The 26828-nt window shown below is 42.3% G+C and overlaps 1 protein-coding gene across 5 annotated transcripts in view; it reads right to left on the bottom strand.

The window, feature by feature from the left end:
• Positions 1-981: 981 nt before the first annotated feature.
• The window catches only part of LOC120524030 (mitochondrial ornithine transporter 1-like), a 45564-nt gene continuing 19717 nt past the window's right edge, over positions 982-26828 (bottom strand). For 4 of the 5 annotated variants that reach the window (XM_039745838.1, XM_039745836.1, XM_039745839.1 and 1 more), the window contains 5 exons: positions 18246-18504; positions 13021-13158; positions 6643-6815; positions 4958-5116; positions 982-1435 (listed from right to left, as the gene is read on the bottom strand). In XM_039745838.1, coding sequence (XP_039601772.1) covers positions 1314-1435; positions 4958-5116; positions 6643-6815; positions 13021-13158; positions 18246-18504 — 851 coding nt within the window. In that variant the 3' untranslated portion in view covers positions 982-1313. Of the gene's footprint in view, positions 1436-1744; positions 1893-4957; positions 5117-6642; positions 6816-13020; positions 13159-18245; positions 18505-26828 lie in introns of all 5 variants that reach the window. The other variant, XR_005632734.1, reaches the window with a different exon arrangement.

Raw genomic sequence — 26828 nt, 5'->3', positions numbered from 1 at the left:
TCACAGCTGACCCTGATTTCTGTTTGTTTTGGACCGCATAGGGAGTCCTAATTATGCATTGTTTCATACAAATTCTATTTAAAAATGTTTTTGGGGATAAATCAGTTGATCTTCATTTTACGCCTATCAGACTGAACACCATTGCAACGTAAATAATTATTTAAACACAAACAACATCCTTCGACATAAAACAAACTCATATGAAAGAGCCGAAGGGAACACAATAAACTGGACATACATGTCGTAACAGGAGAAAGCAGCAATAAACAATCACAAGGTTAATCAAGGGAAATGAGCAGCTTGAAAGTGTAACAGAAATTTTATTTTTTCTCCAGCCGTCTGGAGTTTTTTTTGTTTTTTCTGTCCCCCCTGGCCATTGAACCTTACTCTTATTCGATGTTAATGTTGATTTATTTTGTTTTATAATTGTGTCTTTCATTTTTCTATTCTTTAATATGTAAAGCACTTTGAGCTACTGTTTGTATGAAAATGTGCTATATAAATAAATGTTGTTGTTGTTGAAAGGAAGCTGATCATCAGCCCGAGATCTCAAGGAGTGTCAAGGAAAATTCTGTAGACGCAAACCTGACCCATGTGAGCATCCCCGGGCATTAAAACTGTACTTTCATATCCTTGTTTCAGTACAGCCCGTTACTTTGGGACAAACCTGAGAACAGAATACAAAAATATGCAACGCAAAGCAATGTTAAAAATGTAAACGTGACAAATTTTTCTTGTCACAGGATCCAGTTCTGTTCTTAAGTATTAAAAGAATAATGCACAATGTTTCACTTGCTGAATAAAATCTCCCATTAGCGCCAAACACTAAGAAGTGAAGGGGCTGTAGGACGATGAAGGCACAGAGATTCAAACACAAACTGGAGACTCAATGCTCGGGTCTGCTCCAAAACTGACCAATCAGGAGCCGTATCTTCTTTCTTGTCAATCTGTGACGAAGGTCAATGTGGTTTTGCTTCAAGGAGATCTACTGCAGGTAGATGTGTATTTATGCAGAAAAATGAATACTAAATCCGTAATTGAGACTCTTTCAAGTACAACCTGTTTGTACCGAAATGTATGTCAACCCACAAAATAAAAGCACCATCTTGAAACACTAAAAATATTGTGCCCACATACTAAAATCTTTGTCTTCCATTCGTCATCCAGTCACAAGAAAAGCAAAGTCAGCACCCAAATGCGAAGAAATTGAAAAGAGAATTTGCAGATTATAAGCAGCCCATCCCACAGTTTTCTTTGTTGGTGTGCAGAGAAAACGTTCAGATATCAAAAGTGGGACACCTCAGAAATGAAGGTCAACTCTCAAACTGCTTCATCATCAATTTTCTGCTCAACTCGTACGCCAGGAACAGGGCACCATTGGCCGGGAAGGTGCGGATCAGTGTTGGCGTGAGTCCTGAATATAGTGCGGTAAAGCCTGCAAAGAAAATGAAACCCAGCATGTCACGTCTGTTAAATCACAAGGGCCTTTGCAACAGAATGCGGGTTTATGGTCAGGCGTATATTCACTGTCATCAGTAGAAACCATTTTAGCACCCAGTGCCCATGAAACGTATACAAACCTTTAGAGGTTTCACACTTTATTATTATACAACTTCGAATCACAGGGAATTAAATTTGGCTTTTATGACTCTGATTAGCAGAAAAAGACTCTTTAATGTCAAAATGGTCTAATTAAATTATAAATATAAAACAATATAATTATTCGCATACTATAAGTACTCACCCTCTTAAATATGACATCCATAAATCATCACTGGTATAGCCAATTGGTTTTAGAAGTCACAGAATTAGTACAACAGAGGTCGCCTGTCTGGGGTTTCAGTTGATGGTTGTCTAAATGCACCGTGTGTGGAGTCAGCATGGTGGACCAACTGACACAATGAAGACAAAAGAACACTCTAAGCAACTTCATGAAAAGTCAAGGTAACAGAGACAAGAAAATATCCAAATCACTGAATATCCAATTAAATCGATCACAAAGAAATGGAAAGAGCATGGCGTATCTGTAAATCTGCTAGAGCAGGCCGAGCACAAAAACCGAGTGATTGTGAAAGAAGAAGGCAAGTGTAGGGAGGCCACTCAGAGACCTATGATAACTCCGAAGGAGTCACAAGTGACAGTCAAAAAGCTTGGAGAGGCTGTGCACACGACAACTGCTGCCCAGATGCCTCCCCGATTGCAGTTTTATGAGAAAGTGGCAAAGAGAAGAAAAGACACGAGACATCTTGGTTAGAGTTTGCCAGATGACACTTGGGAGACTCTGAAGAAGACTTTATGGTCTGTTGAGACCAAAATTGAGCTTTTATGCTATCAGACTAAACACCATTTTTGGTGCCAACTGAACACTTCACATTATCAAAAACATGCCATCCCAACCATGAGGCTATGAGGAGACAGCAGGCCCTGAAAGGCATGTGAGGGGTAAATGATTGCAGCAAAATGCAGGGAAATCCTGGTGCAATCTGCAAGAAGCCTGCACCTTGGGAGATTTGTTTTCCAGCAAGACAACAACTTCAAGCATAAACCCAAAACAACACAGTAACGTCTTAAAGGAATACGCCATCCCAAAAGATTTCTTTATTTTTACATGTTGCACACCCCATGTACTTTGTAGTGGTGGCTGAGAAAACTTTGTAATTTCATGTTTTCATACAGTATGGAAAGAAGACATTTTATCACACGATAGAGCTCCATTGTCACCAGATCTGAACAATGGCAAACAATGTGAAAGACGACCATGGGGGAAAAAAAATATCCCATGTTACTTGTGTTGCATAATCCACATGTCTTTTATCCAGTCGATTGCTCAAAATGAATTTTTCATTTCTTTATTTATTTTGCTTAAATATTTTTATATAGTAACTACCTATAAATTAAACAATGTCACACATGTGCGATTGGGAGGCAGCAAAAGGGCCTGAATAATAGTAGTACCACGCCAAACCAGGGGGTGGCGAGCTGCACTGACTTTCTCTCTCAATCCTCAGCAGACCATCCACGGGAAATCCCACTAGGTCCTGGCGCCATTGATGACAACACTTCCGGGCACTGGAGCTATTGATGGCGTCACCTCCGGTCCTGGGGATGTCACTTGCGGTTCCAGCGCTATTGATGACGTCACTTCCAGTTCCAATGATATCACTTCTTGTCCCGGCCTTTAAATCTGCCATATTTGCACTCTTAAATCAGTTCTGTTTTGGACTCCAACCTGGGAACAACTCAACTAAAAATACCCATTTGCAGCCAAGGCATAATATACAGGTGGCTGTCCCAAACCTTTTTGATGTCTGTGGTCTGTTATTGTGACAACAATAAACCCCAAGACTCACTGGAGAGACTCTCTGACTTGAAGGCAGGACTCCTGACCAATGAATGACAGGTAGAGGCGCATCTTTAATTCAGAAAGTCTCCCCCATTCCATCTTAAACCCCAAAATAGGTTTCCTCGTTCTACCACCTGAACTCTCTTCAGCTTTGCACTTAGACGTGATTAAAGAGACAAAGGAACACCACCATAGACCATTTCATATAGCGCAATTTTTTTTAAAACTCGTTTAAATGGTGCCAGTAATTTATTTAGTTTAATTCATTGTTATTGTGAGCGATGCTCCTAAATTGTATGAGCGATGGCTCAACACGACCAGCTTAGGGGGAACATGAATGGTGATTCCAAGAAATTTAACGTTGCTGACCTTGTCCAGAGCTACGTGGCTCTACATGTTAGAACTTGTTAACCCTACCAAGCTAATAATTGATTGCATTTTATTCTGCTTAAACCAGGAGATGATCCATTCATGCATTTTAAAATAGCATCAGATGGCCAGGTGCATCCCACGCTTTCCTTTTTATGTCCCTACAGACTTATCTAAACATTTCCAGTGAATGACGGGGTCTGTCATGAGGAATAATCCAAAAGGGTTATGCCAGGTACAGCCATATCGATTACTTCCCAAGGGTTATTCCTAAGAGACGTTTCTATCGATTAGGAGGCTGCGGCAGCCATATTGCAAGGCCTATCAATACTGCTGAGTTTACCATATCATGAACTGCATAGTCTTAGTAAGTCTATTAAGAAACCCCATTTGCACAGTTCGTTACCAAGGTGTCGGTCATCTTATCTTCAGCTCATGATCCCAAACAAATGTGTAATGGCTAGTAAAGACAGAGAGGGGAGACAGGCTGGGAACATGCGCTGATACGGTGTGTTGCCGCACCCACTACATGACGAACCACCCGGATTGGGACCCGAATGCAGCCCTGCAACAGGTGACACCTCAGCATCACACTAGAACAGTGTATGATTTTTTACAGTGGCTGGAGTGCCAATCCTGTCACTAACCCCCATGTTTTCCCAGTAAGTTGGAGGATCTGCTTGTAGGGCTGGAAGCAGATTAATGTCATGCCCAGGACGGAGCAATTGCAGTTTAAGGGCCTTGCTCAAGGGCCCAATGGAGAAGAGTCACTTCTGGCATTTACGGGATTCAAACTGGCAATTGGTGCAGATCCCCCCACTAAAGTCTAGTAAAGAGCTTTGCCCAAAAATAGCCAATCCACATGCCTGACTTGTAATTCCGTGCACACTTTAAGACAAAGTTACCTGAACCCTTCTTCTGAAGGAACAGGTTCCCCAATCATTTACTCAGACATGGAACTGGTAATGGATTCTCATGTTAGCTACATTATATTTTGCACGAAACAATCAAAATACCAACCACAGATTACGAGTGCATGAGGCCAAATGGGTATCCTTATCTGAAAATATGTTCACCCACATCCCTCACCATCCTAAAACTGAATGCAAAAATATATCTTTGATGCCTAAAATGATTAACGAAACGACAAGAATGCGGGATAACTCTGTCATACAGCAGTGGTGCTATATATTTAGTTGACTCCTTCAACAGGACTGCTCTGCTTGAAGTTTTACAAACATTTACCTTCATTTTTCACAATGCTGTAGAATGTCTTGAGGAAGCCAGACTGTTTCCCGGCCATAGAAAGGACCTGAATCCGAGATTTGACACAGTCAATGGGGTATACAGCAAGCCACAGACAAGCGCCTCCAAATCCTCCACTCACCACCAAGGGAAAAACTCCTGCAGCACACGGAAAAAGGAAATTTCATTAGAATCCAATTTCTACAGCATATGTACAGTACTGTGATGCTGGCATATGCCAGTTCATGCCATGATTCATTTTCTGATCTCACTTAACCCAATGTTTGCGTAGTAGGAAGCTGGATAGGACGACAAGCAACTCCTGTAAGAGAAAGTGGCATTGCTCTCTTTTAGATAGCAAGGCATATGAGACTTGCACTTGAAAGCTGGAACGGCAGCCCTCTTTTACTGACAACTAATATCCAAAGTCAGGTCAGCTGAAGTGCAGGTTTTTGCAGATGCTGCACTTGGCCTCTCTTTGGAATTCACCTTCTTTGGTGCACATCTTAGAAGTCTGCATCAATCGCAGTTGAATGAGTCTCAGAGTGGTACCATTTACCACCATGGACAGTGAGCAGGAAGATCATAGCTCAACCATTGGCAACCTTGGTGGACAAAACTTTGCACCAATTATCAAGCGAAAGATTGGACTCTTGGACTTTATCAATAGAGTTACGGCAGGTTACCACTGTAGAACATTGTTTCTTAAACTGTGCGTTGAATGGTCGTGACTCACTGTTGTGTTTCAAGAGAAATGGTTGCATGTGGTACGCAAAGTGTCTCGACATGGGTTGCCACACGTTATTTAAGCAATTGGCATTGCTCCACGATCACTGTCAGCAGCGATTCTCTTCAAGGGGCACCCCCCTTGCTATTACTTTTGCTAATGATTTTCCAACAGTGAAAACTTTGATACCAGTAGAGATTCTTCAAGGGATCCAACCTATGACTGTCAGTGGCAATTACCCAAATGAGCCAAACCTCCCTCTCTGCGCCATGACTGCCAGCAGCAGTTCTCCAAGGGGGACCGACCAACACCAAGCCCTAACTATCAGCAACTGTTCTTCGAAGGTGGAACCACACCTGAGATTCTCCAAGTGGGACCAATCTATTACTGTCAGTGGTGAATTTCCTAGGAGGCGAAATACATGAAAATGCCGCACTGCCTGACATGATCACTTTGTTGCCAGCCCGGGATGTGATAATATTTTTGAACGCATTAAACACGCCACAATAATCGCAAAAATTAACATATGTATTTTAGGTAACTGCTATCACTATAAGCCATGTGAAAGGTAAATCTTTTTAACTTTTTTAGGTTTCTCTTTCTAAATTCAATAGGAAAACTTAATAAAAGTAATTAATTTAGAACAGTGTCAGTCAAGCGGCACTTTTAAATAGTGTGTGACACACACACACATCCTCACAGAGGAGCTCAAGGGGGCTATGCAAGTGCAGGTAAGCTCTAGAGAAAATCAACGCCACTATCACAGTGCAGACGTTGAGAAACGTAGAACTGGATCAGTGCTGATGTGTCCAACTGGCCAAGCGAGCGGATCTTTTATGAAAAATCGGTTAAAATCCAGCCGTGATCCTGAGTGAATAACGTAAGCTTTTTTGACTTAAATGTTAATAAATTCCCTGACAGTTTCTCCAAAAGTCAGACTGTGGTCACCACTACTCACCCAGCTCCTCTTTGGATTTTCCTCCCTGTGTGAAAAGTGTACGACTGAATTCATAACCTCCAAAGAAGAAGAAATAGCCTGGGACCTCCCGTACGAGAGTACTGCTGAAGCCCTGATACATACCCAGGGGACCCTGAGACTGCAAGACCCCTTTGACAACTGACCAGACAGTGCTGTAGCGGAGATGAGAAGGAAACAAATGGTTAAAAACTTGCATATCACAGGCAAAGTATGAATTTACTTTTACATTCAGAAGTCTACAACAAGTCGTAAATACTTAAGTACAGTAGAACCAACCTGTATGTGTAATACGCTACTTTTCTTATAATTCTTAACCGTGTAAATACTGTACTATGAAAATAAGTGTGAATGTGTATTTTTCATTGTTTTTACTTAACAATAAATTCACTAAGGTATGAAAAGAGGCCTAAAAGTGATTCTGTACCGTATAAATCTTTTATATCTGAGATTTTTAATCCAAAATGGCCGCGGCCGTGTGTTTGGCTGGACTTTTCAGTTAGCTGAGGTGGCATCAGCCCACACTGCCTCAGATAATCGAGGTTCTACTGTATATGCAATGCATAGAGAAAAGTACCAACTTTTAACCTGCCCAGGAGTCCCTCATTTCTTCAACATAATCTGCTCATTATCTCTTACTGTTGACCACCTAAACTAGTCGGACATCTTCCCCACAGTTCTCTGCAAGACATCCAAGCTTAAGAGTAGGTTTATGTGGAGTCAGTTACCAGAAAGACGTAGAGGTTCGCTTACTTGACGAATCTAAACTGCTCTCTGTGTGAGTGTGACTAGGTGGGCATGTGCATGAGTGGGCCCTGTGATGGACTGGCACCCTGCTCCAGGATTGTTTCTTGTCTTGTTGCCGCAGTGTTACCACAATAGAATCGAACTCCTGCAACCCTGAATTTGATTAAGTAGGTTTGAGAATGTTATAAAGTGGTTCTAATATTTAAAACACATTCTTTACATAGGGGTGGGCACAATGAAGTGGGTTTCCCACTATTAAAAGATCTCACCAGATGAGGAAACAGAGAGAGGGAGCAGTAAAGGAGTGCTGCCAGTGGGTCCACTCTATCCGAGGGTCTATCCACAGTATTATATTTTTGTTTAGAAGTGCAGACATTAGTCTCATTTTCGTCCTTCACCCACACTACCTTCGTGTTTTTAACTTGTTTAAATATATTCCCAATTATGTATTCTTTCCCTGACTGGATTCGGCTCATTACGATGGGTGCATTTGGATGTGCCTCAATAACTCGGTTATTGACAGAAATCTGTTTCTAAAATGCCATGTAAATGTTTATTCCGGTTAGTGAAGACGTGTTAACAGAGATAAATTTCTTCGTAAGTAATTGAATTTTTTGGCCATGTAAACCCTTAACTGGGTTACTACTGAGGATTCTGTAGTCTGCGCATATCCGCTGCACTCTTATCAGCTTTGCACATATACTGTATGTACGGGTAGAGGTGTCCGCAAAAAATACATTTTTAGAGGCAAATGTCTGGGCGATCACGTTATTCTTTCTCCTGGCTGTTCTCAATATTTCAGTCAGTCATTATCCAACCCACTATATCCTAACACAGGGTCACAGGGGTCTGCTGGAGTCAATCCCGGCCAACACATAGTGCAAGGCAGGAACAAACACTGGGCAGGGCGCCAGCCCACTGCAGGGCACACACACACACACCCCAAGCACACACTAGGGCCAATTTAGAATCGCTAATGCACCTAACCTGCATGTCTTTGGATTGTGGGAGGAAACCCACGCAGACACGGGGAGAACATGCAAACTCCATGCAGGGAGGACCCGGGAAGCAAACTCAGGTCTCTTTACTGCGAGGCAGCAGCACTACCACTGCGCCATTGTGCCGCCCACAATATTTTAGAAATTGCTAAATTTATGTTGATGAGCTGAACGTTCAGAGATAAACTCTGCAACACAATCTCAGAAGCAGTAGGGTAACATGTTTAAAGTAACACACGTTTTGTAGTCCGAATACTTTTAAAAATAATAAGTAACCTAAAGCAATACTTGGATATATTGGAGTAAAAATATTTGTGTTATAGCGCTAGGTGTAAGGCAAAAAGCACACATAGTGGTATGCCGGTCCTTTACAGGGCTCAGTCACATAGCCAAGCAGTAAAGAGTTTGCTGCATGCAATCCGGTAACAGAAACTTACAAATAAAGCGTTCATTTGACTAGGCGTATTTATTAAACACATGAAAATGTGTTTTCAGATTCATGATGGCCGATGATTTTTTTTTTTTTTTTGCACAGTTTAGTGACGTTAGAATGTTTTAACAAAGGAGAACTCCAGAAGATTACTTGCAAATGTAAACACGGGTTTTTAAGAAAACCCGCAGAGTGCTGCCTTAACCGGGTGATTCTCCTTAGCACGTTTATGTGTCTGCATGTCCATGCACTCAGTTTCTCATTCTCTAATTGGTTACCCTTCACGGAAGAACTCCACATTTTTTCTGACACGGCTCACATAGAGGAGTTGCTTTTCATGGTGCTCATTGTGTTGCTTATCGATATGCATCTAAATAGTTGGAATGCTGCATATATAGAAAATGTAAATTTATAGCTCAATGTGCTTTCAATCAGTAGCTTAACCTCCTTCGCGTTAGACCCAAGCCTCATGCAGGCAAACGTATACACGCGTCTCGTGTAAGACCTGAGGTTTACTGGCGCTGTAAAAGTGCCAACAGTGTTAGTGCCGAGCGTTACTTGGGGTCAGGCATGAGCGTTACCTGGACAATGGTCTAGATGTGTCTTCTTCTAGCCTCATAATGGCATCTCGTAAGAAACGCCTCTCATTAGCAGTGATGACAAAATGAATCTGTCTTCAGGCAGTGAAATTGAAATGGACAGTGAAACCGAAAGCGATTCTGGGAATCTGAAAGTGACACTCGTCATTATTACAGGGTGAGTCAAAGTTATGTTAACATTTGAATGGCGGAAACAGTTTACTCCCAAAACATACTTCATATGTACGAGATGATTGACAGGAATGTCTCAACCTGTTCGCCATCACGTTCAGCACATGGACCATATGTGGCACATAAATTGTCCACAAAAATTGTATATAAATATATACATAGCATTAGTGTTAACATAATTTTGACTCACCCTGTATTACTTGTACCATTATTATACTTTCTACACTTCTTTCTGACTTCTTATTTTTAGTGTTTTGCATGTTTTACAGTAGAAAGATGAGATTGAATAAAAATGTCATTTTTCAAGCCTAAAAATGCAAGACGTTTTACATGGTTTTTTTTGAGAAAAAATGTAATGCTAAGGAGGATAAAAGACATCATTTATTTGTCAGCATAAAGGCTGCTGTTTTTTTTACTTGCCAGCAGCCTGTTTTTCTTAATGGCTTGCCAGGCTTAAAACTTCAGTGAGACGATGAAAAAAGTCAAGGACGCTGTGTACTCTGAGGGAGCTTAACAGGCCACTGTCTTAGAAATGAAATCTGTGTACCAGTGCTTTCTTTGGTATCAATTCTTTTAATCAAGTTAAAGTAAAACATGTTATATTAGCTAGCTTTAGGTTATACACGAGTTCATTATTAAAGTTTGTGCCTGCATTTTTTCTTGTAAACAGCTAGAACACAGCCTGTGCTTATAAGCTCAAGGCCCCTACCTGCTTGCCTGTCTGCTTATTCGGACATTTAGCGTGAGGTGATGGCAAGCCGAGGAAGGTGTTATCTATAAGAACACTAAGCATCCTTATTTTAGAGATGTAGCTGCCTAAAACCTCAGGCTTGAGGGATGATTGTACAACAAGTAACTATTCATTTGAGGCGTTTGCTCACTTTTAAAAAGGTAAGCTCACAGCGGGACAAAAGCCACATTTGGTCAGTTTTCCATCCATCTCATAAGGCCTTCGAGGTCACTTGAAGGGAGAGAGCCATTACCCTACTGCAGGTGGGTGTGTCACGTGACGCTGTTGCCAGACACTATGGATTTAGCCACCCCACTGTGCCCACACTTCACACCAAGTTTCAGGAGATGTTATGAACAGAACCCAAAAGGGGGTGACAATTAAAAGACCTGCCAAATTCAAATAGCTCCCTAAGTATTTCATTGGATTAAACTTTCATAATAACCTATTAATGAAGTACTACAGTACTTACATCTCAGAATTACTTTCTGTTTAGCGTTTCATGTTATTCCCACGTTGTTTGGCACTTGACAGCTGTAAGTCAATTGCTCATCCCTTTAAGCTCCAGGCTTAAATTAGAACTAAACAAAGTATCAGGAGAACAGGGGCACGGAAAAAAAGTGTCGGGCAAAGGGTGAGGACTAAAGACCACCATGACACAGAGAGCTTCCAGCACAAGGCTCATTCTACAGTGGTGCTCCATAGAGCATTACGAGGCCTTTAGACTAAGTGACACATAATCTGATTAGGGGATGCTTTTCTTTCAGTTTTTATTATGTTAATCGATACTGATTTTGAACAAATACGATTCACTGGGCTTAAAGGATAAGTTTGCTATTTTTCAAGTCAAAGCTGTTTCTTCACAAAAATGATATAAAAGCATTTGCTATGCTAACCTGTGTTTCAAAGCCCAATGTTTTTCTTCTAAAATTCAGAAAACATTTTGACCACACTTTACAATGAGGCAGCAAATAACTACCGGAAAATAAAAGCATAAACACTGAATGGTATACACCCTCTGAGTTTAAATGAAAGAAAACAGCCATTTTGTGTTTCCGAGGCATGCTTGTGGCAACAAAAGGGATCTGGAAATAATTACTTTATCGCATAATCTTGGTAGTGTCTTTCTCAAGGTAAGGATACGTTTTCTATTCGCTTGTGAGAGTTCGCAGAAAAACACGGAAGTAAATCAAAACAAAACCAACCACATCACCAGAAAAGTGATTTTGTGGTTCAGTAGGAAACAACGCCCATGGGGTGAAAGGTTAACAGAAGATAAGAAGCGCTGAGCTATCGCACACAGCTGGTTATCTTAACTTGTTTAGGGCACTTGTCGACTTTTGTCGACATAAGAGGTTGCGGACGGATGTTCACTAAAGTCGACATCCAGGGGCTGTAAATGTTGATAAAACTCACCGTTACACTATAGGTAGACCCTCTTTCCTAGGAGGACAGTTAGACTTGTTAATCTGACGTCAAATCCATGCGTGTGTGAGTAGCAAAGAGTAAACGACGTCTAGAATGGCATCGACATTGGGCAACAGAGTGAAGCGGATGTACAAAGCAAAATACTGTGTTTTATTTATTTATTTATTGTGTATTACTGCTGAATTGGACTCTGGCTTATTGAACTCTGTTTTTGATGCAAGTGATCAAAAACCAAAAGTCAGGCACCTGCATCAGCTGATTGGTCCCCAGCTAACTGTGTAGCTGACGCGCCTATGGCAACGTTCATCTGGGAGTACCACACAGACCTTTATCGAATTTCGATTTTGATGCAAACGGCATGGAAATCGAAAACGAACAACAGGTACCAGCATTAGCTGATCATAGTGCTGAACGTGCTTGTGTATCTGACGTGCCTACAGTAACGTTCACCCTGGGAGGACTACACAGACATACTGTAGACTCATGGGAGGTAAGCTGGTTACTGGACTTGATCAAATGACATGGTGTGCCAGTGGGCACTACGGATTACCAGCCACTTGACTCCTTCAAGCTGTTTTTTTCTAGAAAGTGCTTTTCAGCTTAAGAGTGAGGAGACAAACAGGTATGTGATGAGAATGTAAGAAGAATGTGAATGTACATATTGTAGAGGTTCAGGAAACATAAAGCAGAGTGACATCTGTCATAAATAAGTATTTTATATTGATTAACGGGTGAAACGATTGCTTTGTGTGCTTTTAGAAAACTTAGTTTTTTGGAAACATTTTCAATCCTGGGAAAAAATAATTAGCCCCAAAAGAGTTAATATTGTTGTTTTTTTGTTCAAAAAAATGACACATATGAGCTATTTTACAATGTATGTATAATCGTATGATGTGGATCATTACTTGCCAAGGCTTTTGTTTTTATGCTTTACCTGTGTTGTTAATTCTAACGTAAAATGTCATTGTGAACAAGATCTTTTTTGAATTTTTAGAAATCACTACACTTTAGAACACAATTTCATGTGGCAAATACATAATGTATACAGTAAACAATACCAGTGAAGAAAACACTTCAAGAATACCAAACGTCAAAGTTTATTAACACAGCTCTTTTCCTGTCGGATGAATCAGTTTATATCTACCCATACTGTACGTACCTACAGTCATATCCTTCGTGAACAGTAACACCGTTTTAGAGAACTAATTCAATGTTGTCAAAGGAATGCCATTAACACAGCACCACTGTTATACTTACTGTTGTCCTCTCACAATCTTTCCGGATGTCTCCATTTCATACATGGCTTGCAAGCGGCATTTTACCAACTCAACAGGACATAAGACCATTGAAGAAAAAACTGACGCGAATGAACCAGCTGCTGCATTCTCAAGGTCACTGTAAAAATATGAGAGACAGGTGTCCATGCATGAGTAAGAATTACGTTACGTTAGGCAGAACCTAGCTATAGCGTGGCAGATATTCACAGTCAAATGAATGGACCAGCTAAAATTAAATACTGACGATTACAAAATAAATCTCAGGGGGCCAGCTCTTGGATTAGAACATACGTAAGACGTTTGACAAAGGACAGGAGGCCACTCAGTCCTTCAGGCTTGTTTATTTAGCCAGTAGTTATGCTGTCTCAAGATCTCATCCAGATACTTCTTAATACCTGTCAAGGATGTCTGCTTCAACTCCACAACTCAGTTATTTATTCCAGATGCACACAATTGATGAAATGTTTCCATGCTGTTGTCTTAAATATGATTTCCTTTCATTTTTCACTTATGTCAAGTATGTGATTCGCTATTAAACTTTACTGATGTTTTTGAGGATTCTGAAGACTTGGATTAGGTCCCCACACACCCTTCTCTGATCAAGACTCCATGAGCCCATCACAATAGGACCCAGCTACATATTGTACCTGTTACTAGACAGAAACCTGTTATTACCAGAACAGTGAGGAAGGGGAGCCTGGAGGCTGAAATGGCTCTGAATGTCTGCTTCCAGATGTCACATTGGGATATTACTGAGGGGCTCAGCCACGGCATCACAGACTATATTAACCTTTGTATTGATACCGTGGGTGGAATGTTTTTCAAACAATAACCCCTGGATTACCAAGGAGCTACAAGGTCTCCTGAATAACAAAAAGATAACATTGAAATATGGTGACAAAGAGGCTCTGAAGGATGAAGGATGCACAGTGACCGTTGAAGAAAAAGCTGAGTGAAGAAAGGAAGCTTACAAAGCTAAAAGAGAAAACAAGCTCACTCACAATAACAAGAAGGATGTCCTGAATGGACTGGGCCTCGTTACTGGACTTGAGCAATCCAGGACAAGGAGAAGTAGACAAAGCTAACATCTCAAAACAACTGTTTAATAGATTTTTCCCTCCAACTGCCACCTTCTTCCATTGACCTGTCTCTACACACCATCCCAGCTACATCAAAGATTCCTACCATGTCAACTTGAATGGCCAGTGACAGGTCCACCTTTGACCATCTGTGTGGCCTGTCCATAACCAAAGACAAAGTAAGGAGACAACTGAGGAAGCTACACACAGGAAAAGCTGCGGGACTGGATGGAGTCAGTCCTTGAGTCCTTAAGGCCCGTGCTGACCAACATTTTGGTGTCCCCTGCCACCTGTTCATTTTGTCCCTAAGACTTCAGAAAGTGCTGCTGCTGTAGAAAACATCCTGTTCCAAAGAAGGCAGGCACCTCTTCACCTAAAGGCTACAGATATCATTAAAAAAATTTGAGAAACTGGTCCTGGACTATATGTGTCCTCTTGTAATAGACCACCTGGACCCACTGTAGTTTGCCTATCAGACAAAGATTAGAGTGGAGGATACACTTCACAAGGCCTGTTCTCACCTGGACAAAGCTGAGGATTCTGTTTTTTTATTATTCTAGTGCCTTCAGTACCATCCAGCCATCCCTGTTGAACTCAGAGATATGCAGAAGGATGAGCCTGTGGTGTCCTGATAATGGACTGTCTGTCGGGGAGACCACAGTCCGTGAGATTGAAGGACTGTGTGAGCAACACTGGAGCACCACAAGGAACAGGTCTGTCTGATTTACTCTTCACTCTGCACACCTCCAATTATAAGCATAACAGCAGGTCATGTCACTGTTAGAAATTCTCAGATGAATCTGCATTTATGGGGTACATGGATATGAGGGGTGAAGCAAAGGAGAGACGTCAGGTGGAGAACTTTGTTTCTTGGTGCAGATGGAATTGTTTACACCTTAGCATCAGGAAAACCAAGGAATTGGTTACGGATTTTCACTGCACCAAAGAGCCTCGATGTCTGGTGTGATGGACAGCCGGCAGTTCATCCCGGCCGACACATCCAAGATGCTAGATGGAATCTTCCATGCAGCATGGAGGCGCCCCGGATTCCCACAGGGCACCATGGGAGATGGAGTTTGGCTTCACAGCCCTGCTGGGTGCCGTGGTTGCCATCGTGGGACGCTGCAGAGAGACATGGGGATTTTTATTTTCCCTGTAGCTCGGAAGTACTCCCAAGTCACGAGGACGGAGAAACAGAAGTACTTCCGGGCTGAAGAAAAAATATGTCTTCATCTGACCCGGAAGTGCTATTGAATCACGTGGACTGAAGGACAGGAGCACTTCTGGGTCACGGACTATTCTGAAGGACTATGGGAGGGAGGGAGTGTGATGCTGCGGCTGGGAGTGGCGGATTGATTTATTGTATTATTATTATTATTGATTATTGTGTATTGTGGTGGTGGTGGTGCTTTTGTGCATTTTATCGAAAAAAAATATAAAAAATTCTTCTTAGTCCTTTTTTACCTGGTGTCTGGACGTTTTGTTTGTGGGTTTGGAGGAGCGACAGTGCCCTCTAGTGTCACACTGGTCACTGTTCAGAGAGTGAATGTGGTGGTGGTGCACTCCTAGAATTACTTGGGGGGTCCACATCACTGTCAGGCTGGACTGATCTCAGAACACAGAGGAACTATAGAAGAAAGGGCAGACCAGGCTCTTCTTCCTTAGGAGACTGTGCTCCTTTAATGTCGAAGTGACATCCTGCACAACTCTATGCTGTGGTGTGCTGGGCTGGTAACATCACTTCAAGACAGGGCCACCCAATCAACAAACTACTTAAAAAGTCAGGCTCGGTTATAGGACACACTCAAGACCCCCTGTAGGTTGTAGCAAAGGAGAGAATAAAAACAAAATCGAGTGCCATTATGAACAGTGCTGCACATCCTCTCGGTGAGACACTAAGAATGAGGACTTTCAGCCAACAGTGGCATGCAGGTGTGTTGTAGCGTGGTGGAGTGGCTCCGGGGTGCTGATCTGATGCTCAGTGGATGATGTATTCATGTGCAGGTGCACACAGTTTGGCTGATTGCCTTGTTAGCACTCCAGGGAATGTAATTGCGCACCAACAATTTAGTAAGGAGATTCTGAGCAGTACAGGGGAATAGAAAAAAAAAAATTCAGGTAAGAACGGTCATCAAAGAAACAACAAGGCAGCATTGTGAGGGCGAGTTTACACGGAGTAGGAGAGGAGGCGGTGTGCTCGGGCCCCTGTAAGAAACCCTAATTTATAGCTCTCCGAGAGGTGTCCCCAGTGAATAGTGGTGTTAGAGCGGGGATTTGGATTGACCCTCCTAGGGATCTACGAAACGCACTTGAACAAATGGGAAGATGAAAGGGCGGCTAAGAACATTTCGCTGATGCCAAAGAAGGCAGGCAAGACAGGAATTGGGTGTCGGAGTCGTTGACAGCTGGGAAGACCTGCTTGGGTGAGCTGGGGAGAAAAGGAGAGAAAGAGCCGCGATCAACCTGCCGAGGAGCCTAACCTCAAGTCTTTAAGCATTTCTTGGTGGGATTTTAAAATATTTGTTGTTTGTATTTAATCTCCACAAGAGCACTGATATGGATTATTTATGGAGTTTATTATATCTCCACTGCATTTTATTATTGTAATAAATATGCACTTTGGCTAAAGGAACTTGGTTATTGTCCCTCACTTGCTGCTGGGCCAACCCTCCATCTTAGAGTTGGGAATATCTTGGCACGTCGACCCCCCAAACTGCATATAAACTCAAGTATAGCGGGAATGAATGTTTTATGTGACGGCTATTTAGAAGCAATCATTAAAATGCTGAATTTCACTGAAGGAGGAGGAGTCTGCATCTCTGACAGAGACATTACTTTTATTTATTTCTCTAACCCCAAGACTGTTACATGAACCTCAGAGGCATGGCGTTCATCATAAAACAGGAATTACCAGTAATCATCTTGCTCCATTCATGGACGCCAAGTTATCTTTATGTTCTATAGAACCATACATGAGGAGTGCCATTCCAAAGTATTTTAACAACCTGTAAATTTGCAATAAGAAGCCTATCCTTCAAACCCCCAGACCACAATGCCAGCCAAAATGGAGACTGTGGTTATTGCATGTGCCTACAGGACTAGTCTGCAATACCAAATCATACCCTGAACAAAAAAATAACAGAATATTACAATGCCCTCCATAATGTTTGGAGGGCCGAAAGTTGAAGATGGCTGCATTAGAGGATTTACAGAGCAACACTGGAGAAAAAGATCCTCAGCACCTGGCGATGTGGATGGATGACAGACTTCAAACAGTCATTGCATGATTGGGATATGTGACAAAGAACTAAATATGACAGCTTTAATAGACCTGCCATTGTTGTGTCATAAAATGTTACGGTGCCCTGAAATGTGGCAGCCATGTTGAATAAGTGATGCATACATTTCAGTCACAGCATGTAGAAATGACAAATACCCTGCAATACGCGCTTTAATCACAATGCCTTAATTGTTTGATTGGCAAGTTGTCACATACATGTGATTGAGAGGCAGCAAAGGGGCCTGAATAATAGAAGTACCATACCAGTCTAGGGGGTGGCGAGCTGCACTGACTTTCTCTCTCAATCCTCTACAGACCATCCCCGGGAAATCCTGCTAGGTCCTAGTGCCAATGATGACATCACTTCTGGTACCTTTGATGACATCACTTCTGGTTCGGGTCCCAATGATGTCACTTCCTGTCTCTGCCTTTAAAGCCGCCATATTTGCACTCTTAAATCAGTTTTGTTTTGGACTCCAACCTGTGAACAACTCAACCAAAATACCCATTTGCAGCCAAGGTATAATATACGGGTGGCTGCCCCAAGCCTTTTTGATGTTATTGTGACAAAGTTTAAACTGTGGAGCAGAGGGGTAAATCGAGGACAAATGTGTCTTTGTCCGAAACATTATGGAGGGCACTGTATTTCTAATTATTGCATAATTAATGGTGAGGAATGCAGTGTTATTAACAGGATACACTTAAAATATGATTTTGGCAACTCACAGGTTGCAGATTCTCATGTACCTGTATATAGGTAGCAATGTGGAACAAAGTTCTTTGAGGGTATGCTCGCTCCTGTTGTTCTTACGTATTTTACAAATGGCTGTGAGCAGATAAACTCACCTGAGTACCGTGTCGTGGTCTTTTCCTGTCAAGCGCCTAACAACCTGCTGACAAAAGCCATAAGACATGAAGAGCACGGAGTTCTCAGCGATATTGGCCACAAGAGCTGGTATGGTTCCATGGTACAGGCCTTGAAAGCCAACCTGCCGGTAAGTCCTCACAAAGCAGTCCACAAAGCTCTTATACATGGTGGGAAAGGTCTGCATTTTCACTTTGGCGGTGTCAAAAGGCTGTCCACTGAGCACACAGGCTGTTCCTCCTAAAACATACGGAGAGGCAGGGAAAGAAAGAGCATAAAACTATAATTAGCTTGAAGCAATCCATTGTTAAACGTGTCGTTTTCAAAAATACGCTCTGGGTCACTTAAGCCCTTTGATGGACTGGCATTGCACCCAGTGCTGCCAGTATGGAAAAATAAGCTAAGCTTATATTTGAAGCATATATTACGCAGTTTAGCTAAGCATATGTTTGACAATATAACTTTTAAGATGGGCAGTAATGATTTAAACAGGGATATGATAAGTGAACACACAGTGCCTTGTGAAAGTATTCATCCCCCTCTGTGTCTGTCCTGTTTTGTCACATTACAACCCGATATTAAAATGGATTTTACACCATTTAATTTACAGAACATGCGTACCACTTTGAAGGTGAAAAATATTAGTTTGCTCGACAGCAAGTCTTGAGCGATGTGCGGTTTTGGTAGCTTTCATTAATGAAAACAATTGCTCACAAAGGTAAGTGCTTCCAAACATAGACAGTACTCTCGATGCCAACTTACAGATCTGCACATACGAGGGTGGCAGGTAAGCGTACAAGCCTGGCACACCAACTTCGTTGTATTTTGCCTTCAGAATAGAATCTGACTGCAGTTCAATCAACTCCATTTGGATATTCTCAGGCGCATTCTCAACACTGTAAGAGAACAGCACAAAGTCCTGTTCGTGTGAACTGAGATCACGAAAACGCTCACTGAATTCATTGCTCAGTAATACAAGTTGGAAAACAAATCCTCCAAAAATCTAATTTTACTTTACTAAAGTTACTTCAAAGTTTATATTGTAAAATGAGCCGATATGCAAAAAGCCACCTGACCACCACTAATTATACAAACTGAAAATCACAAAAATATGTTAATAAACAACTCACCAACTTCTCGCGTCCACTTCAGATCTTCAGCTGTCGTCTGCACTAACTGTTCGTTACAATACTAGCACAAAATGACATAAAACTAGAACAAAAAAAGTGAACATATGCGAGCTATTACTACTCGTGATGGTCAGTTCTGCCCAGTGGCCAGTCTCAGCAGCCCAGCTGTAGCCTAGCAGGGGCAGCTCTAGGCTGGTGGCGGCCCTGCGCAGAGAAAGAATCAGTGGCCCCTTCGCCCGCCAATGTCAATATGGTATCTTATGCACGGCGGATGGCCACGTCCGTTGCGGACACTGCATAGCCGCCTCGTGCTCAAGACACGCTTCGATATGCGCGTGTCCATAACTTGAAAACCAAGTGGCGGCCCATGATATTCTCATTACGGCAGAACGTTATAATACTACATATAGCTTACTGCTCCGACTCTAGCGACATTAGTAAATACAGCGTACTAATTAACAAGTAACACAATGTTTTTCAGCCACATTGCCATCAGCTGCGTCATTATTTTCTCTTTCTGTTTTATATTCAATATATATTGGCGTGGCAGCCCTTTGCAGGTGCACAGTTTGCACATGCCTAACTCCACCCCTGCTGCAGCCTAGCACTTCAGTTGTGACGTCATTAACTTTGGTTAAGGCTCGTGGCTATACTAGCAGATGATGTTTCCGGTACCGTAATGCCATTGAAAAATTTTTTTGTCAGAAGGCAGGAGTAAGAATAATCAATAAGTAACATTGAAGATGCAGAATGAATCAATCACAAACGACAGTAATCATTTTGTACAAGTTCAATGCTAACTAGGATCTGTCATGCGGGCCGCACAGATTTCTGTTGCGGGGCGCGTGATTGTCATGCCTGCTATACAAGAAATAAATTGTTACTGTTTCTTTGTTTCGGTTTTCTGCAGTGGCATCCTGTACTACTGTACTACTGCCTCCTGGTCAAAGTATTCTACAGTTGCCATTTTTATCTTGAGAAAGATATGAAGAGCTACAGCACGGTAACACTTTAGTTTAGGTACATCTATTACTCATTTTGACCTTAACAAACACTTCTTTGGGTTATCATAACACTTATACAACATCAGTAAAGTGTTAATTCATCTCTACAATGTGACCTACTAACCAAATGTCACTTTGGAGTGGTCTGAGGGGGCTCAACTAAGACACATTTCTATTGATATTACAGGTTTCATATTAACAAGTCATTGTACCATCATGTGAATATGCCACACAGCACAGAGATGAATTATCGATCTACTGATTGAAGACTTAAGTGCCAGCTTAAGTGAAAAATTAAAGAAAACATACTAAGTAATTGCAACACCAACACTGACTTAATCAGTTTTAACGTGAAAAGTTACAGACGGAAGAAGAGAAGAAGCGGGCCGCTAGGGTGGAGAAAAGAAGAGCTGCTCAGGAAGCAACAAGCACATCAACCGCTAAACGTACAGAGAAAGAGGAGGAAAACTATAAGTCAAGTGTATTCACTGCACGTTATCGTGCAGTACGGCGTTACTAGTTGATTATGTATACTCACAAACACCGCACATATATTATAAATCTCCCATACGTACATGCACAAGTATAATTATATATTTATTATGTATACTCAAACACAGCACATATATTATAAATCTCACACACAAGTACACAGGCACTATTTCTGTTGCATTATTCAATTTCTCTAAATATACTGTGATACACAATCAAAGGATGATCAATGGTTACTTTTCATTAAACAAGGATCAAGTGTAACCTTTTGAGGACCAAGTGTTCACAATGCTTCAACTACTAATACATATTTGTGTTTTGTTAACAGGTAACTACTTTAAATAAAATGCATGTTAACTAATGTCAGCAATGAATCAATCCGTGCCTCTCTTTTGATATGAAGCCCCCTTTATAAGTTTGGAATATGCTATAAAAAGACACACAATTGATGCCGTTTGTCAGAGTGGAAGCCTTGGCAGTTGATCTTCAGAAACTCCTCTCTTACCTGCACTTACTACGCTGGATTCTTGTACAGGTCTCTCTGTCAATTCACTTGTCCACTGAGTTGTTGACCACAATCTAACATGGGGTCTTACTATAATTAAGAGGGGCAGCAGGTTAACAGAGGCCTTGAACTTCCTCTGCCAGCATGTTTTTCAATGCCTACAGACAAGGAGGACAGCACCGTATCTGGTTCACTTAATGGGTAACAGATATTCAGTAACTATACTTTGATGAACAGGGGACAAGTTAGAAGGGTTCTTCTCATTCTCTTGTCTGTTTCCCAATCCCAAACGTCTAAAGTCTGGACATACAGTATATGTTTTTATTAGAAGTCCTCTCATGAAAAGGGCAAAAAAAACAAATTTGGATCACCGAGTACTTGGCGATTAAATGAAGAGGAGGTTCCATTTAGGTCCATAAGTGCCTTTCCTTCAAAGGGCGTTAGAAAATTGTTCATAATGTATGCTATTTTAAGCAGGACACCAACAATCTTGTTACAAAAGCTGCTTGCTACTACAAGCTGTCACCCTTTAGTAGAAAGTTACACATCACACATGGCCCACACTCTGTCTATTTAAGCACTGGAAGGACTTCTGATGGATCTGTGCTTTTGACAGAATGGGGAACACGTCTCTCATTGTTTGCAGTCAACTGGTTCTCCTGGTGAATATATGGGTTTCTACATCACCCAAAGATGTACATGGCAGGTTAATCAATGACTCTACATTGGTCCTATGTGAATGTGACTACGAGTATGTGTGTCCCCCAGCCTGTGTGATCCTGAATTAAATTAATCAGGTTCAGGTGTGTTTATTTAGGCGCTGTGTCAAAGAATTCAACAACCTGCACCATTTATATAAAATTTATGTTCGACTGCAATTCAGGAAGTGGGTGTAGAGGTGATCCACTTCTACAAGTACTTTGGGGTACACATCAATCACATGTTGGGACTGATTTCTGAACACAGAGGAACTATAGAAGACAGAACTTGAGTAGACTCTCTTTCCTTAGGAAACTGCATTCCTTTAATGAGGGAAGTGACATCCTTCACATCTTCTACAAACTCTGTGATGGCCAGTGGGATTTCCTACGCTGTGGTGTGCTGGGCTGGTAACATTACTTCAAGAGAGACCCACTGAATCAACAAGCTAATTAAAGGGGCAGACTCAGGTATGGGACACACTCTGGACCCCCTGGAGGTCGAAGTGAAGGAGAGAATTAAAACAAAACTGAGTGCCATTATGAACAAAGCTACACATCCTCTCTGTGACACAACAACACTGAGGACTTTCAGAAAACGAATTATTCAGCAGAAATGGGTAAGAAAATGCGGGGGTGTTGGTGGTGGGCTCCTTTATACCAACAGCAATACGCGTGCTCAATCGTAATGCCTCACTGGGACTGGGATGACCAAGCCAGATGTTTTCATTTCTTTCTTTTTAAATTCTCTTCATTTTTTGTCATTCTGATATATATATATATATATATATATATATATATAATGTGTGTGTTACCAGCCAATCCTGATTTTAGGACACACTAGTTTAAACTAGGCCAAAACAGTCTGGACAAAGCACGATAGGATGAACCCAGCCCAAACCAGATTATGCTGATATAAATGTAGAGATCCTAGAACAAACTGATTAGTCCTAGTCTAAACTACTTTGGCCTGCAATCGCACTTTCCTAGGACAGGGTTTAAGGAAAGTTGAACAGAGTAAAGTACAGAGATATCCATCCATCCATCATCAAACCCGCTACATCCTAACACAGGGTCATGGGGATCTGCTGGAGCCAATCCCAGCCAACACAGGGCGCAAGGCAGGAAACAAACCCCAGGCAGGGTGCTAGCCATCAGAGGCGTCTGTGCGCACACACACACACACACACACACACACACACACACACACACACACACACACCAAGCACACATTAGGGACAATTTAGAATTGCCAATGCACCTAACCTGCATTTCTTTGGACTGTGGGTGGAAACCAGAGCACCCGGAGGAAACCCACGCAGACACGGGGAGAACATGCAAATTCCATGCAGGGAGGACCCGGGAAGCGAGGCAGCAGCACTACCCACTGAACCACCGTGGCGCCCGTATAGAGATATCCTTAATGGGCCAAAGTCAAGTCAGGTTGGGGAGCAAGTACCAGTACAGTGTGTTGCCGCACCCACTACACGACAAAACAACTCAGGATCCCAGTTTGCAACCCCCCAGGCAGACACACCGTCCAGTTAGACCATACAGAAATGACCCTCTATCTGCTGCAGCAAGGTGTTACGTGTGCGACCGCTTGGCCTATTCCAGCCACTCGGGTCCCCAACAATGAGGATCTTACGAGCTGGATCACCCTTGGGGAAACGCGCCACATGGCAGTAGTGCCGTAACTGACGCTCCCTCATAATGTAGGTAATGTGCCTCATTCAGGACTCCATTAGCAACACAAAGTCAAACCAACGGTACACAAGGATTTTCCAGAGAGACACAATACCAAAGGAGTCCAGTCTTCGTCTCACATCACTGGATAGCGTCCATGTCTCGCTACCATATAGTATGACAGGAAGCACCAGGACTCTAAAGACTTGGACCCTCGTCCTTTAGCATAAATATCAGGAGCGCCACACACCCCATTCCAGCGACCTCATGACCCCCCATGATCTCCCAATCTGCCTACTGACTTCACAGGAAGAGTCACCAGAGACATGACTGTCACTGCCAAGGTAAGTAAGCCTCTCAACAAAGTCGACACTCTCTCCGCAAACAGACACACTGCTGATGGCTGTGCCCAAGAGGTCATTAAAGGCCTGGATGTTGTTTTTTATCCAGGACACTTGCAAGCCTGGACACTCAGACTCCTCACTCAATCTCTCGAGTGCCCCGATCAGAACCCCCATTGACTCTGCGAAGATCACAACATCGTCAGCAAAGTCAAGATCCGTGAATCTTTCTTCACCAACTGATGCCCCTCAGCCGCTGGACCTCGCAAACTTGCCCAACACCCAGTCCATATATGCACTGAACAGGGTAGGAGCAAAAACAGACTCCTGACGAACCCTAGAATCAACTGGGAAAAACACAGAGGTTCTGCCTCCACTCTGCACAGCACTCACAGTACCAGTGTATAGGCCGGCCATGATCTCCAGCAACCTTGAGGGGATACCGCGAATCCTCAGGATGTCCCACAGGGCAGCTTGATCAACTTTACGAAAATCGACAAAGACTACAAAGAAACTCTGCTGATATACGTGTTTGCACTCCATGAGAACCCTCAGTGCAAGGATGCGGTCGATGGTAGACCGGACTGATCACTTGCTCACCTACCAGAGACCGGAACTGGGCCAAAGGTTCACCTAAGACAATGACAATAAGCACAAAGCAAAAGCAGCAAATGACTGACTTAGGGACAACTTTATGAATGTCCTTGAATGGCCCAATCAGACATCTCTGGAGGGACCTGATAATATCTGTCCAGTGAGAGTCTCCATCCAACCTGACAGAGCTCAAGAGGATCTGCAGAGAGGAATGGCTGAACAATCCCCAAATCAAAGTGAGTGAAGCTTGTCACATGAAACCCAAGAAGACTCCAGGACATAACCATTGCCATTGGTGCTTCAACAAAGTACTGAATAAAGGGTCTCAATACTGGTGGCAATGTGATATTTCAGTTGTTTTAACTTTTAATACAAAAAAATTTGCAAAATTTCTTAAAATCCTGTTTTGGCTTTATCATTCTGGGGTATTTAGTATTGTTTGATGAGGGAAAAATGAATTTAAATGATTTTGAGAAAAGGCTGCTACATAACAAAATGTAAAAAAAGTAAAGGGGTCTGAACACTTTCTGAAGGTCCCGTATTTGAGGAGTTATTGTGGGCCTAGAGGTTAATTGTTTTTTTTGCTGTTATTTAATGTTCTCCATTACTTCCCCTCCTGTACCTATTATGTCTTTAATAAAATGTATTTGTTTAATCCCCCCACTGCCTCGCTCAGCTTCAGCTTGGTCCAGTGACAGCGTTGGAACTGCCCAGTTTGGTCCAAATATGATAGCATAAATCTGTTATGGAATGAAACGATATACAGTACTGTAAAACTATAGTATGGTGATGCTTGTAAATATTAACATTTCAATTTCACTTATGCCTAAAATGGTCCTTTTTCATTATATTTTTTTCTTCATGGCAGAATATTAGGATATACGCTTCTAGGTAATTAATTCCATTTCCACTACTAAATTACTCAACATACTGAACATATATTTCTAAGGTTGAAGGAAATCAACTTGGATCATGCATTCTACTATACACCGATCAGCAACACCATTAAAACCACTGAGGGGTGAAGTGACTAACACTGATCACCTTGTTACAGTGGGACCTGTCAAGGGGTGGGCTATATTAGGGAGCTAGTGAACAGTCAGTTCTTCAAAGTGATGTCTTGGATGCAGCAATAATGGGCAAGTGTAAGGATCTGAGCAACTTTGACAAGGGGCAAACTGTGATGTCTAGGGCATCTCCAAAATGGCAGGTCTTGTGGGGTTGTTCCCAGCATGCACTGGTTAATACCTACCAAAACTGGTCCAAGGAAGGACAATCGATGAACCAGGGACAGGATCATGGACACTCAAAGCACACTGATGTGCGTAGGGAGCGAAGTTCAGGCCTGTATGTTCTGAACACACAGAAGAGCTACTGTAGCACAAGTTGCTTAAAACTTAATGCTCAACATGGGAGAAAGATGTCAGAACACCTTATTCATCATAGCTTGCTGTGTACTCGCAGACCATTTAGGGTGCCCATGCTGACTCCTGTTCACTGCCAAAAGAGCCTACAATGAGCATGTGAGCATCAGAAATGGATCATGGAGCAATGCAAGAAAGTGGCCTGTTCTGATGAATCACGTTTTCTTTTACATCACGAGGATGGCTGGGTGTGCGTGTGCATGTCGTTTACCTGGGGAAGAAATGGCAGCAGGATCTACTATGGTAAGAAGGCAAACCAACCGAGGCAGTGTGATGCTCTGGGCAAAGTTCTGCTGTGAAATCCCAGGTCCTTGCATTCATGTGGATGTTACTTTGACACACATCACCTACCTAAAGATTGTTGCAGACTACATACACCCCAGCGACATTACATGATGGCTGTGGCCTTTTTCAGCATGATAATGCACCCTTGTCACACTCCAAGAATTGCTTAGGAATGGTTTGAGGAACATGACAAAGAGTTCAAGATGTAGCCTCCAAATTCACCTGATCTCAATCCAATCAAGCTTCTATGGGAGGTGGTAAAAAAACAAGTCAGATCCAAAGAGGGCCCACCTCCCAACTTACAGGACTTAAAGGATCTGCTGCTAAAGTCTTGATGCCAGATACCAGAGGTCACCTTCAGAGGTCTAGTGGAGTCCATGCCTCAGAACTGTTTTGGTGGCATGA

Source organism: Polypterus senegalus, chromosome 2 (genome assembly GCF_016835505.1).
Source record: "Polypterus senegalus isolate Bchr_013 chromosome 2, ASM1683550v1, whole genome shotgun sequence".
NCBI lineage: Eukaryota > Metazoa > Chordata > Cladistia > Polypteriformes > Polypteridae > Polypterus > Polypterus senegalus.
Note: the sequence above shows the minus strand (reverse complement) of the source record. Positions and strands in the feature narration are given on the sequence as shown.